This window comes from Erpetoichthys calabaricus, chromosome 3 (assembly GCF_900747795.2).
Source record: "Erpetoichthys calabaricus chromosome 3, fErpCal1.3, whole genome shotgun sequence".
Taxonomy (NCBI): domain Eukaryota; kingdom Metazoa; phylum Chordata; class Cladistia; order Polypteriformes; family Polypteridae; genus Erpetoichthys; species Erpetoichthys calabaricus.
In genome coordinates this window covers 307,220,795-307,234,317 of record NC_041396.2, presented here as the reverse complement: position 1 = coordinate 307,234,317, position 13,523 = coordinate 307,220,795, and the positions used below count along the sequence as shown (strand labels likewise).

The window sequence follows — 13,523 nt, the reverse complement described above, 5'->3', positions numbered from 1 at the left end:
GACACCCACCACATTCCAGGGACTCGTCCGAGCCGTCTCCGCAGTCGTTGTCGTGGTCACACACAAAGTGCTGCGGGATGCACTGCCGGTTCTGGCACATGAACTCTCCCTGTCCGCAAGTGTTGTTGTAGACTGCAGGGCGAGAAAGTCAAACAATGAGACTCTGGGCGCGTGGGGCCCTCGGCAGCGGGCAGCACTGGCTTGAGGAGACCTACCACAGCCGGCCTTCACACTTTCATCTGTCCCGTCAGGACAGTCCTGGTCTCCGTCGCACTTCCAGCGCAGCGGGATGCACACGTGCGAGTTGGGGCAGTGGTAAGCGTCTGGGCTGCAAGTCTTGCTTTCTGGAAAGAGTGGGGCACACAGGTGAGCAGGGTGGGGGGGCACTCAAGGTGGGTAAAAAAGAAAAAAGAATCCAGGACAAGGCTACTTACTGCATCTGCTGTCCTCGTCGGAGCCGTCCCCACAGTCGTCGGCCCCGTCACACACCCAGCTTTTGGAGATGCAGCGGTGGTTGTTGCACTCAAACTGGACGGCTGTGCAGAACATATCTGGGGAGGCAAGGAAGAAGTGGGGGGGTGGGTGACACAGGGCTCGTGGGGTCTGCCCGGCTGGCACTTGCCAGTCAAAACGCTCCACCCACCCACCTCGCATGTCATCTACAGGCTCCTCCCACTACGGTTACTTGCCAGTCAGTAAGCTCCACCTAACTTTGCATGTCCCACCATTACTAGTTGCCAGTCAATAAGCCCCACCTCCTCACCGCATGCCATGTTCAAGCTCCTCCCACCATTACTAGTTACCAGTCAATAAGCTCCACCCCTTCACTGCATGCCTTGTACAAGCTCCTCCCACCATTACTAGTTGCCAGTCAATAAGCTCCACCTCCTCACCACATGCCATGTTCAAGCTCCTCCCACCATTACTAGTTGCCAGTCAATAAGACCCACCTCCTCACCACATACCATGTTCAAGCTCCTCCCACCATTACTAGTTACCAGTCAATAAGCTCCACCCCCTCACTGCATGTCATGTACAAGCTCCTCCCAACATTACTAGTTGCCAGTCAATAAGCCCCACCCCCTCACCACATGTCATGTACAAGCTCCTCCCAACATTACTAGTTGCCAGTCAATAAGCTCCACCCCCTCACCGCATGTCATGTACAAGCTCCTCCCACCACGATTACTTGCCATCTTCCTGCCTTAAAGGCCCACCGCCCAGCCACATCCTCACAGGCTCCTTCTACCCGCTTTACTTAAAAGGCTGAGCCCCCAAACTCCAAGTTGATTTGGCGTGAGGGGCATTCATTCCTGAGATCTCAGCATTTAAATTCTAGTCTACTGCACCTCCATGAAGCTCTTCGCATTAAAAGATCTGCAGATTGTCTCAAAGAAAAGGGAGGCCATCTTTCTCAGTTAGTGGCCCTTCTCCAACTGGTGGCGGTGACACTCGGTGGCAGTTTGTAAGACAAAGCTGCTTGTTATGGCCGTGGCATGAAACATCAGAGCGGAGGGAAAATGAATCCACCACACCACCATACTGTATACCAGTATGAAGAGAGCGCCAAAGGGGACACCCCGGTGGCCCTGATCCGCCAAACTGGAACTGTGCCTGCAGTGAAGAGCCATCACCTGCAGCAGGTGACTTCAGTGACGAGGGCTGTGTCTGCAAATAGCACATGGTCACTCACCTCTCTGTCCCTGTTCCTTGAGATTAAAAACTAAACTAAACTGAACTTGAACATTTATGACGAGCACAGACCACCCAGACCAACACGGCTCGTCACTTAACTCCTCCAAAACGGTCCCACTGTCCACCACACTACTTGGTCACTTCCTCCACATGTCTGTGGTTCCCCCTTTCTAACCGTCTATCCGAGTCTCCATCTATCGGATTTTACCTTCTCTGTGGACCCCCGAAGGCCCCACTTCACAAGGCACCTTCCCCTACGCTCTCCTGCCACCCTCAAAGCTGCGCACCCCCACAGCGCTTACTCACCACAGTGCACTTCGTCCGTCCCGTTCTCACAGTCATTCTCCTTGTCACATGTCCAGCTCATTGGGATGCAACGGCCGCCAGGACAGCTGAAGAAGTTCACTGGACATTTAAGCTTCTTCTTATCTGGAAGGAGAATTCAGCAAAAAAAAATGATGAGCCACTGCCAGGGAAGCTCAGGGGTCAGCGGAGATGGGTGATGGACCAACCTGGGCAGTTCCGCTCATCCGAGTAGTCACCACAGTCGTTGGAGTCATCACAGCGCCAGCTGGGCGCGTAGCACAGGCTCGTGTGCTCACAGTTGATGAAGTTCACACCATTGGAGCCCAAGTGGAAGTAGTTGGAGCAGTCGGTGGCCGCTGCAGTGGAGACAAAGGGAACCAACCGGTCAGGACATGAGGACGAGCTCGAGCACTCGACCCAACAAGCTCGCCAGCCAGAACTCAGGTCAAGTTCTGAAGCGCCCACACCGACTGGGCAGCAGCCAACCTATCTGGGGTCCTCTCTCTGTGTGAACAAACACTTTCTAACCAGCCTGACCAGTGCCCTTGTGAGAAGAGAAAAAAAAAAAAAACTCATCCTTAAAATAAGAGCCGGGATCAACTGATCCCCCGAGTCCCTTCACAACTGTCACCGATCCTATCAGGTCACCTCTTAATCTCCATTCGCTCCTCACTTGCTCTCTGTGTTCCTCTTCTCTGGGCTTCCTCTTGTTTCTAATATGGAGGACTGCAGACAAGGCCTCACTAGTGAGGAGACATTACGTAGACCCTCCACACACAGGGGGCGCTACATAACCAAGCAGCTCCCTTGAGCAAAATAAAGTATCATCTGATCCTGCCTACTATACTAAAATAAAAATCAATCTGTCTATTATATAGCGCCTTTTACATCTATCTTATCGTCATGCACATACACATATGGGACAGCTAAAGGGTCCTAGTGACCGCAGTTCTACCACCGCTCCAGGGGTTAGCGCTGTGCCCTAATGCCTCTCTGTCTTTCTCCCTCTGCAGACCCACTGATTGACGGCTAGGACACCTCTGATGTCACTTCCAGTGTCCGGCCACCTGGACCTACCTCTTCCTGTCAGAAGCGCCCAAAACCAGAAGCTCCACCACCTTGGAACAGAACTCACGTCTGTAGAGACGACTCTGAAATATTTTACGTGTTTTTTTCGATTGTTGCTACCTCCAAATATATGGGGTGGCTGCCTTGGCACCCCAACTCTTTATCATTGTCCTCTTCTTGTGCACACTGACCAGTCCATTACAATTTCTAATTCTGCCCTGGGCAAAAATAAAGTTCTACCTATCTATCTATCAATTATATAGTGCCTTTCATATCTATCTATATTTATGATATAGGGCCTTTCATATCTATCACATAACACCTGCCTTTCACATCTATCCATCTATCTATCATACAGCACCTTTCACATCTATGATATAGCACCTTTCACGTCTATCTATCATATACTGCCTTTCTCATCTATATATCTATCATATAGTGCCTTTCATATATATCTATCTATGATACAGCGCCTTTCACGTCTATCTATCATATAGAGCCTTTTATATCTATTATATATGGCTTTTCATATCTATCAATTATATAGTGCCTTTCTCATCTATATATCTATCATACAGTGCCTTTTATATCTATCTATCTATTATATAGGGCTTTTCATATCTATCTATCAATTATATAGTGCCTTTCATAGTTATCATATAGTGCCTTTCACATCTATATATCTATCATATAGCACCTTTCATATCTATCTATGATACAGCGCCTTTCACGTCTATCATATAGCACCTTTTATATCTATCTATCATACAGTGCCTTTCACATCTATCTATCTATCTATCTATCTATAGTATGATGCAGCGCCTTTCAAATCTATCTATTATATACAGCTTTTCATATCTATCAATTATATAGTGCCTTTCATATCTATCATATAGCTCCTTTCAAATCTATCATATAGTGCATTTCATATCTATCTATTTATGATATAGCGCCTTGCACATCTATCAATCATATAGCATCTTTTCACATCTATCTATTTAGTGCCTTTCACATCTATCATATAGCACCTTTCAAATCTATCTGTTATATAGTGCCTTTCAAATCTATCTATCATATAGTGCCTTTCACATCTATTTATCTAACAAGGCATGGCAAACGAATAAGGTGGGCGAGCATCAGGTGGTCCACAGGACACTTACTGCAGTTCATTTCATCGCTGGTGTCATCGCAGTCCTTCACCTGGTTGCAGCGGCTCGCTCCAGAGATGCAGGCGCCATCGCGACACTGGAACTCCTCAGCCGCGCACAGGGTCTCTGTAACATGAACAGGTGTCAGTGTGGGAGGGCAGCACGGAGCACAGAGGATCCGGCTGCAGGTTCCCCCGACTCACTGTTGCAGGGCAGCTCGTCCGAGTTGTCTCCACAGTTGTCCACCCCATCACACCAGTGGCTGTAGGCAATGCAGCGTCCATTGAGGCAGCGGCGGAAGCCCTTCTTGCACTTGCGACTCGCTGTGGGCGCAGAGCACACCATTAAGCCTCCCAGCAGTGGAGCGGGCACACATGACCCCCCCCCCCCCCCATACCCACTCGTGCTGCACACACTCACCACAGTAGAACTGCTTCTCGTCCGACCTGTCCTTGCAGTGGGCCACCCCGTCACACGTCAGGTTGTAGTTGATGCAGTCGCCGTTCCCGCACTCAAACTCCATGTGGATGTTGCAGGACGAGTTGAGAGCTGCAAGGTGGACACACCGACATCAGCTGGGTTCACCTGCCACCGCTTATCGATATGAGAGGGACGGCCGGTGGTCGGTCAATCACTCACCACTGCAGGTGTTGTCATCCATCAGCTTGCGGTCACCTCGACAGGTACAATTCACACGTCCATCTGCGGTCAGCAGGCAGAGGTCATGACAGCCACCGTTGTTAATGCTACAGAGCGACTGCCGGCCTGGAGAGGGAAGTGCAGAAAGCGAGGGTCAAATCCAACTGCGGCCCCCAGCAACAAAAGTAAAGGGGCGCCCGAGCCTGACAGAAGGGTGCCTGGTGAGATCAGACCCAGCCGGGCCTTTCAGCCTCCCACCTGCCACTTCGACACCCCTGCTTGGTTGCCCCGCTCCCATTTTGTTCAAGTGAGTCCTAAATGTTAAGGGTGGGGAAAGGAGTCAAAGGTCAGAGTGGTCCGTCACTCACAGCTGTTGGTGTCATTGGCCACGGCGACGATGCCCATTGGCTGCTGAGGGATGTCCGCCCGCAGAACCTTCATGTTGCCGCCCACAAACTTATCAGCCCGCAGGACGGCGCGGCGTACCCAGTCCGTCCAAAAGATGTAGTCGCCATACACAGCCAGGCCAAACGGGTGGACGGGGTCATCGCTCAGAATCACCTGGAAAAACAGCAAGCGGCGGGACATCAGGACCCCTTCCACTCCCCCAACATGTATGCACCCCTCTGCCCGCCCATGAGGACGGTATCTTACGTATCGCCTGGACCCGTCATATTCACAGCGCTCAATCTTATCCAGGGTGGCATCTGAGAAGTACAGCTTTTCGGACCGGTGGTCGATGGCCAGGCCGTTGGGGGTGCGGATGTTGTTGCCGATGATAACCACGACGTTGGCTCCCGCCAGTGAGGCCCGCATGATGCTTGGGCTCTGCTCATTCCAGTTGGTCCAGAACATCATACTAGGAGACAGCAGGTGGCAGTCAGCGACCAACTAGACAAAGCAACCAAACAAGCCCACCGGACCCCCGACTTCCCAGTCAGTACTGGGCAATGACTTACTTCTTACACTCGTCCAGCACAAAAGCACGAGGATGATCATCTCCAGACATGGTGACCACTGTGTCCCTCTCAAAGGCGCCCTGGCGGTTTTGGTCCACCGTATGCCGCGTGATCGTGGAGGTGGTGTAACTGGTCCAGTACAGCGTGTCCCATGACTGGTGGTAGGCCAGGCCTTCGACAGAACCCACGTCTAAGGAGAAGAGAGACACAGCGGCGTTAGGCGGACTCGATGCAAGATGAAGAGGACGACGGGACATTCGATCGAAGCACGTGGTCAGTCACAAGTCATGAGGTGAATGGACAGAATGGACCAGACTGGGGAATACTGGACCTGCCAAAACCTCGAGGCTACTTTAGGTGACCACCAGTAAAAGAGGCCACCACGTGCCACTCTCAGCTGTATGGTCACCTGTGTAAGGGTCGAGGACGTATCACTGATTGCTCACTCCTATTATTAGTATTCATCATCGATTATGTATACTGGTGGAACTAATTCCTTGTTTTGCATTATGCTAATTACATATTTAAATCTCTTTTCATAGATGTGCACCAAAAATGGAACTGGAGGGGGCGGGGCCACCAGACACTACAGCTAGGGCTCCGCCTCCAGGCCTTCAGCATTGACCCCTCTGGATTAGCTCTTCCGGTACGTTCTCTTTGGCTTGTTCGAGTTTTTAACTCTTGGGATTCGGTTCTGACGGAGATGCTGGTTTTTGGACGGATCTTGTTGGGTTTTTGAGGATTGCCTTTTTCGCCTTTGCTTGGCTGTTTTTGTCCACCGGAATTTTTTCGTTTATAAATTCTTTAAATATAAAGGACCTTTGTCTCTTGTTTTCTTAAGGCCTGAGCTTTTCACAATTCCTCTTCCACTTTCTCAACTTTTTTTGCATCTGGATGATTGTGTAGGATTGTTTCTGAATTATCTGGGTTACCCGTCTAAGATGGGCGGCAATCCAAATATTTAATGTAGACCCCAGTGCACCATCTATTGGAATGTATTTTGGAATGCTAGTACTAAACTACATTGGATTTGTCAATCCAACAGATGGCACATCACAAACATTTGTTGTAATAACACACATTTGCTGGAAAGTGGTTTATTACTACTAATTTTTTTTCATGTGCCATCTGTTGGAATGACAGAGACACAGCAACTGGACGGACTCACAGAGACACAGACGCTAGTCATTTTATTAAGGTGGACTAGCCGTGCTACACATCTAAGACTTGTTGAAATCTGAGTATCCAATGTAGACCTTAGTGCACCATCTACTGGAATGAATTTTGTTATGCAAGTAGTGATAAAATGCATTGCATTTGTCATTCCAACAGATGGTGCTTTACCAACATTTGTAGTAAGAAAATGACAAATGCAGTGCAGTTTATTACTACAAATGCTTGTAGTGATACGCCATCTGTTGGAATGAGAAAATGGATTTCACTACTACAAATGTTTGTGATGCACCATCTGTTGAAATGAGAGACATAGCAACTGGATGGACACACAGAGACGCAGACGCTAGTCATTTTATTAAGGTGGACTAGCCGTGCTACCCATCTAAGATGTGTTGAAATCTGAGTAATCAATGTAGACCTTAGTGCACCATCTGCTGAAATGCATTTTGTAATGCAAATAGTTATAAAATGCATTGCATGTGTCATTCCAACAGATGGCACTTTGCACACATTTGTAGTAAGAAATTGACAAATGCAATGTAGTTTATTACTAGAAACGCTTGTAGTGATACGCCATCTGTTGGAATGAAAAAATGGAGTTCATTACTACAAATGTTTGTGATGCACCATCTGTTGAAATGAGAGACATGGCATCTGGATAGACAAACAGATACACAGAGTCTTGTCCTTTCATCACGGTGGACCAGCTGTGTTACTCGTCTAAGACGTGTTGAAATCTAAGTAATCAATTTAGACCTTAGTGCACCATCTGCTGGAATGAATTTTGTTATGCAAGTAGTGATAAAATGCATTGCATTTGTCATTCCAACAGATGGTGCTTTACAAACATTTGTAGTAAGAAAATGACAAATGCAATGCAGTTTATTACTACAAATGCCCGTGGTGATGCGCCATCTGTTGGAATGACATGGATTTTATTACTACAAATGTTTGTGATGCGCCATCTGTTGAAATAGATAGATAGATACTTTATTAATCCCAAGGAGAAATTCACAAATGAGGAACAGAAATGAGAGACTGGATGGACAAACAGATACACAGACTCTTGTCCTTTATAGTGGACCAGGTGTGCTACACATCTAAGACAGGTTGAAATCTAAGTAATCGACGTAGACCTCAGAATTAATGTTTGTAGTGCACCTTCTATTGGAATGTTTTATAATACATGTAGCAATAAAAAGCATTGCATTTGTCATTCCAACAGATGGTGCTTTACAAACATTTGTAGTAAGAAAATGACAAATGCAATGCAGTTTATTGCTATAAATGCTTGTGGTGATGTGCCATCTGTTGAAATGACATGGATTTTATTACTACAAATGTTTGTGATGCGCCATCTGTTGAGATAGATAGATAGATAGATAGATAGATAGATAGATAGATAGATAGATAGATAGATAGATAGATAGATAGATAGATAGATAGATAGATAGATAGATAGATAGATAGATAGATAGATAGATAGATAGATAGATAGATACTTTATTAATCCCAAGGAGAAATTCACAAATGAGAAACAGAAATGAGAGACTGGATGGACAAACAGATACACAGACTCTTGTCCTTTAAGGTGGACCAGGTGTGCTACACATCTAAGACAGGTTGAAATCTAAGTAATTGACGTAGACCTCAGAATTAATGTTTGTTGTGCACCTTCTATTGGAATGTGTTTTATAATACATGTAGCAATAAAAAGCATTGCATTTGTCATTCCAACAGATGGTGCATCACAAACATTTGTAGTAATAAAAATGCCATCTGTTGGAATGACAGAGACATAGCAGCCTGACAGACACACAGACTCGGATCCTTTTCCTAAGGTGGAGATTATTGGGAAGCGCCACTTGTGCAGGCCAAAGCCTACTTGTAGTTTTGAGGGGAAGGTGTAGACTTCAATTCTTCAGGCCAGGCCTCATTTTGTATTTGGAGCCTTTAAGTCACAACAGTAAGGGGACAATGAAAGTGACCAATGTCCATGTGAGCCCCACATCGTCCGCCCACTTCACAGACATAAGAAGGGGTCATTCGGGCCACCACTCATGGACCCCACTTCAGCTAATGTTCATAATGTGTCATCAAGTCAAAAGTCACAGGTCCTAACAGCGCCAGTATCTGCTGCAAGCCCACCCACCTCACATGGACTCATCAGTTTATGCCAGAGTGTCCAGTGGTGCCCCCCCCTGTGTTTGAGATCAAAAAGTGACAGGATCTGCAGAGACGAATGGAAGAAAATCCCCAAAATCCAGGGGTGCAAAGTTTGTCCCAGCAGACCACCCAAAGAGACTCCAGGCTGGAACGGCTGCCACCACTAAGTACCCGGCAAGGGGTCGGAATACAGCTGTGGTGCCAATGTGATATTTCAGCTTCAATTTTTAATAAACTTGGCTTTGCCATTCTGGGGTACCGAGTGTTGTTTGAGGAGAAAGGAAAAATGAACAGAAATAAAATCAGCACAAGGCTGCAGCAAAATACTGAGGGGGGTCCGAGGAGTTTCTGGGGGCCCTGCGGGTGAACTATGAAATTCACGTTGCCAGAACATGAATGAGCTCCTTTTAAAACTTCCACACACGAAAACAAACTGCTTGGTTCTCAGCCTCTGCACAAAGGTGGGCTTTAATGAACCCACCCAAATACTAACATCCCAGGGGGGAGCCGCTCAACCCACGCCCAGAATGGCAACATCAACAGCAAACAGAAGAACATGAGGGTCCGGTGAGGACCCCCAGACCGGCAACGGCCGTCTCTTTAAAGGCGAGGAGGAGACGGTGGGACGGGACGTTTGGGGGCTTTCGGCCTGGAATCTGCTTTCTCGTCACTTGTGGTATTTTGTCTTTGTTACTTTTTCTACATCGTTTGCTTTGCTTTGCCTGCTGCCCTCAGAGGAGTGAGGGGTAGATGGGCAGACAGATGGACAGATTTCACTGCCAACTCCTCCAGCTAGGAGATGTGTCCTCACAGGTGGCGCAGGGGTAGTGCTGCTGTTTTGCAGTAAGGAGACTGTGGAAGATTGTTGGTTCGCTTCCCGGTTCCTCCCTGTGTGGATAGCGCTTTGAGTACTGAAAAAAGCGCTATATAAATGTAATGAATTATTATTATTATGTGATCTCTCCGGCATGTCCTGGGTCCTCCAAGGTCCTCAGGTAGGTGTCAGGTCGTGACTCCCTTTGACGTGGACGAGATCCTGATGACGGTCTGTGCTCCTCACTCCGTCTCCAAGGCTGAGTCCAAGTACCCTAGGAAGGAAGTTCATTTCTGGGTACGCTTGTGCCCCCCAATCGAGTTCTGTCATCACCACCCACCACAGTTTGTGACCACAGATGAGGCCAGGGACGGAGATCAACCAGTAAACCGAGAACTTCACCACGACTGACTGGACCAACCTCCTCATAACTGCAGACCCCGCTCCCTTCTTCCCTCACTCGTGAACAAGACCCCCCGCCCCCCCCCCCCAAGATACTACAGCTCCTCCACCTGAGGCAGACACTTCTCCCCCAAACAGCAGAAGACACGTCACCTTCTGCTAGCTGAGAACCACAACCTCAGACTCAGAGGTGCTGGTCCTCATCCCAAAGTCCCAGTGCGAGTCGAAGGTCACCACTGAAAGAAGCCAACTGGACCACAACATCTGCAAAACAAGGACCCTTAGCAGCACCTAGAACTTGGGCCTATAGATCTATTACAAAGAGGTTTCCCCAATCACTGAGCACAAGACTGACTTCCTGCCCGCTTGCTCCGGCTGTACAGGGACCAGACAGCCCGTACCACCAGACCCCCCGAGAGACCCGGTTGTATGTCCACAAGTCAGATGGTTGAATGTCCTCCCATAAAGCGTTCAGATTCTTGTGCAGGTAAAGAGCTGGTCCAGTGTTTCTGCTACTAATTTGGTGGGGGGAGACCCTAAAAACTTAAAAAAAAATGTCCACTAGAGGGGAAAATCCCATCAAAAACCCTGGCTAGATATTCAAAGGACCAGGCAGAATCTTTATTAAAAACAAGAATTGTCATTACAACAATAACTGCTCAGTAAACACAAGCAGCTCCGTAGGGCACACAAGTAAAAAAAAAAAAACGAAAGGACAATCCAAAGCCAACAAGTCCCGGGACCCAAAAGAATCAAAATCAGAGCGGAGCACAAGCAAACTCACCAACTCCCGAGTGCATTTGAAATGAACCAATAGGAGCTGTGGGAGACCCTCTGGATTTATAGGGCGGAGAGCAGGTGGCCCCGCCTCTTAGGACACCACCCACAAAACAAACAAAAGATAACAGCAGGAGGACTCAAAATTGAACCGAAAAGTCACAAAAACGAGACCCTGAACCCCAGCTGGGGTACGAGGGTCCCGTAATCCCAATCTGTTCCTCTTAAACTCGAGGCCGGACCAACAGGCCTACCCTCCGTGTGTTGTTTCTGTTCACCGTTTTATTTCCCCATCTTCTTCTGTTCATTTTTTGATAGCAGAGACCCCCCCCCCCCCCCATTATGCGCGGTGTGGGGGTCTTAACCTCATGTTGTCTCACAGCCTCCTTCCATTTTGGATCTTCAGGGTTTTCAGATCTCTGCCTGGTTTACTCACGTGTTAACTTTCACTCATCATTAACTCGTTAACATCACTTTTGTCGAATTCTTTCAATTCCTCTCTTTGTCTTTTGAATCCCCCGTTGCTTTGATTTTTTTTTTTTGTCTTTGTGGTTTGATTTTTTGGATTTTCAGTTCAATTTTTAAAAGTCTCCTTTTGTGGCCAGGGGTTTTGATGGCTTCCCTCTCCTTTACGGTCAAACTATCACAATGCAGACCAGAGCTAAAGGCGTCTCTCCCATTTAGTTTGGCAGGGTTAAACACCGCACTGGCACTGAGGAGTGGAAGTTGGCACTAAGCAGGGCATCAACAACCCAGCCTTGAGCGTTTGAAGACCTCGAATGCTGCAGGCCGTGACGGGGTCGGCCTGAGCCCACCACTCATGTAGAGTGTCCTAAGGTGACACGTCTTTTCTCGGACTAACTGCCAGTCTAATGCGAATCGCATTTCAACAGTCGATACAGCATGGTGGTACCACGGGAGACCCTATGGGGGTCGACTCATCTCGTCTTCTGAATCTGTGGAAGACGTCTCAATGCCCAGCTACAGATTCCAGAAGAAGTTGAAGAGCTGAGGGTCCCCGGCCCACTATATCACCTCACTCTTCTGACACACGTTCTTAATTTTGAGCATACAGGCAGCGATCTCTGAATGCCAGCCTCAGACGTCCAGTGGTAGGTACAGCAGGCAGCCACAGGACACGGGGGCTCGCTGTACCCAAATGTGCGGGTTAGACAGGACCTCGCTCAGTCACCTCCTACCTCGTGACAGCACCCCGTCATCGCTAATCGTTTTTCAAGCCTGTCCCCCGGTAGCCACTTGTGAATCGAGATTTTCGGAGAGTTGGCGCTGCCCAATTCAGAGCCAACTTCACGTCCGTGGACAGGTGTGGGCGCCCACAGCCCTGGCATTTTATCTCCTCTTCTGTGAGGAACTTGAGATTAAAAGCTCAGCATCCCGACGCTGGCTGACGCACAGACATCAATTAGTCGAGCTCTGTTTCATATCATGGCGCACGGTACCCGGGGGGCACTTTAAATCTTTCATCGATCTGCGGCTGCGATTACACAGTCAATGTGCAGCGACGTGTCAACGAAAGGCAAAGCGCACTTGGCATCATACTTTTCCTTTGGACTTGCTGCTGCAGTGCCATCGAGAGCGTCACTTGTGGCCATCGGACTTCAGCAGCATCTGTCAAAGATGAGGAATGAGAAACAAGGGAGACAAAGCCGGTGGCCGTCACAGAGGGTGACAATAAAAATGACGCGAAGGACCCAAACTCGGCGATCCCCCCCGAGTGCCCGCACTCCGTATCTGTAAATCAGCAACGCTTCGCAAACATGACGAGGAGACGTCCTCCCTCTGCCACCCGGGCAGTTCTTTATGTCAGTGTGGCTGTGCTGCCAGCGGACCCTCAGGGGTGGGTTTGAGAACAGTTACGGCACCCCGACTTCTGAATGGCATTTTAAACTGGCACAACACCAATGAACCATTGAATTGATCTCTTCTTACTTACTTTACAACAGAACTGCAGTTAGGAGGCATGGGAATAGCCTGAGATACCAGGCTCCAAAAATTAAAAAAAGAAAAAGATAACCCAGTTGTGCCAGGAGACCCTAAAAAACGGCAGTTTATCATTAGCCTTTGATTGGACGGGAATTCAAATCAAAATGCCATCCCTTAGCAAAATGTGTCGGACTGCAGCACCGTGGACCTGCCAGGGGACAACAGCAGCGGCGGCAATCAACACAGGAGCCATGAGGGCACTAGAAACTGCAAACAGACGGATGAATAGGAAAGGCGCTATATAATAGACAGACAGACAGACAGGAAAGACATTCTACAATAGATGGACAAGAAGACAGGCGCAATAAAACAGTCACGGCGATATGAAAGGCACTACATAGCAGAGAGAAAGGCGCCATAAAATACACA

At 48.2% G+C, this 13,523-nt stretch overlaps 1 protein-coding gene across 1 annotated transcript in view; it reads right to left on the bottom strand.

The window, feature by feature from the left end:
* The window catches only part of LOC114649218 (low-density lipoprotein receptor-related protein 1-like), a 141,430-nt gene that overhangs the window by 12,928 nt on the left and 114,979 nt on the right, over positions 1-13,523 (bottom strand). The window contains exons 42-53 of the mRNA XM_028798706.2: positions 5,816-6,005; positions 5,511-5,715; positions 5,225-5,417; positions 4,857-4,982; positions 4,638-4,766; positions 4,421-4,540; positions 4,230-4,343; positions 2,208-2,357; positions 2,002-2,124; positions 435-551; positions 216-344; positions 10-132 (exon numbers count right to left, since the gene is read on the bottom strand). Of these exons, the coding sequence (XP_028654539.2) occupies positions 10-132; positions 216-344; positions 435-551; positions 2,002-2,124; positions 2,208-2,357; positions 4,230-4,343; positions 4,421-4,540; positions 4,638-4,766; positions 4,857-4,982; positions 5,225-5,417; positions 5,511-5,715; positions 5,816-6,005 (1,719 nt within the window). The remainder of the gene's footprint in view (positions 1-9; positions 133-215; positions 345-434; positions 552-2,001; positions 2,125-2,207; positions 2,358-4,229; positions 4,344-4,420; positions 4,541-4,637; positions 4,767-4,856; positions 4,983-5,224; positions 5,418-5,510; positions 5,716-5,815; positions 6,006-13,523) is intronic.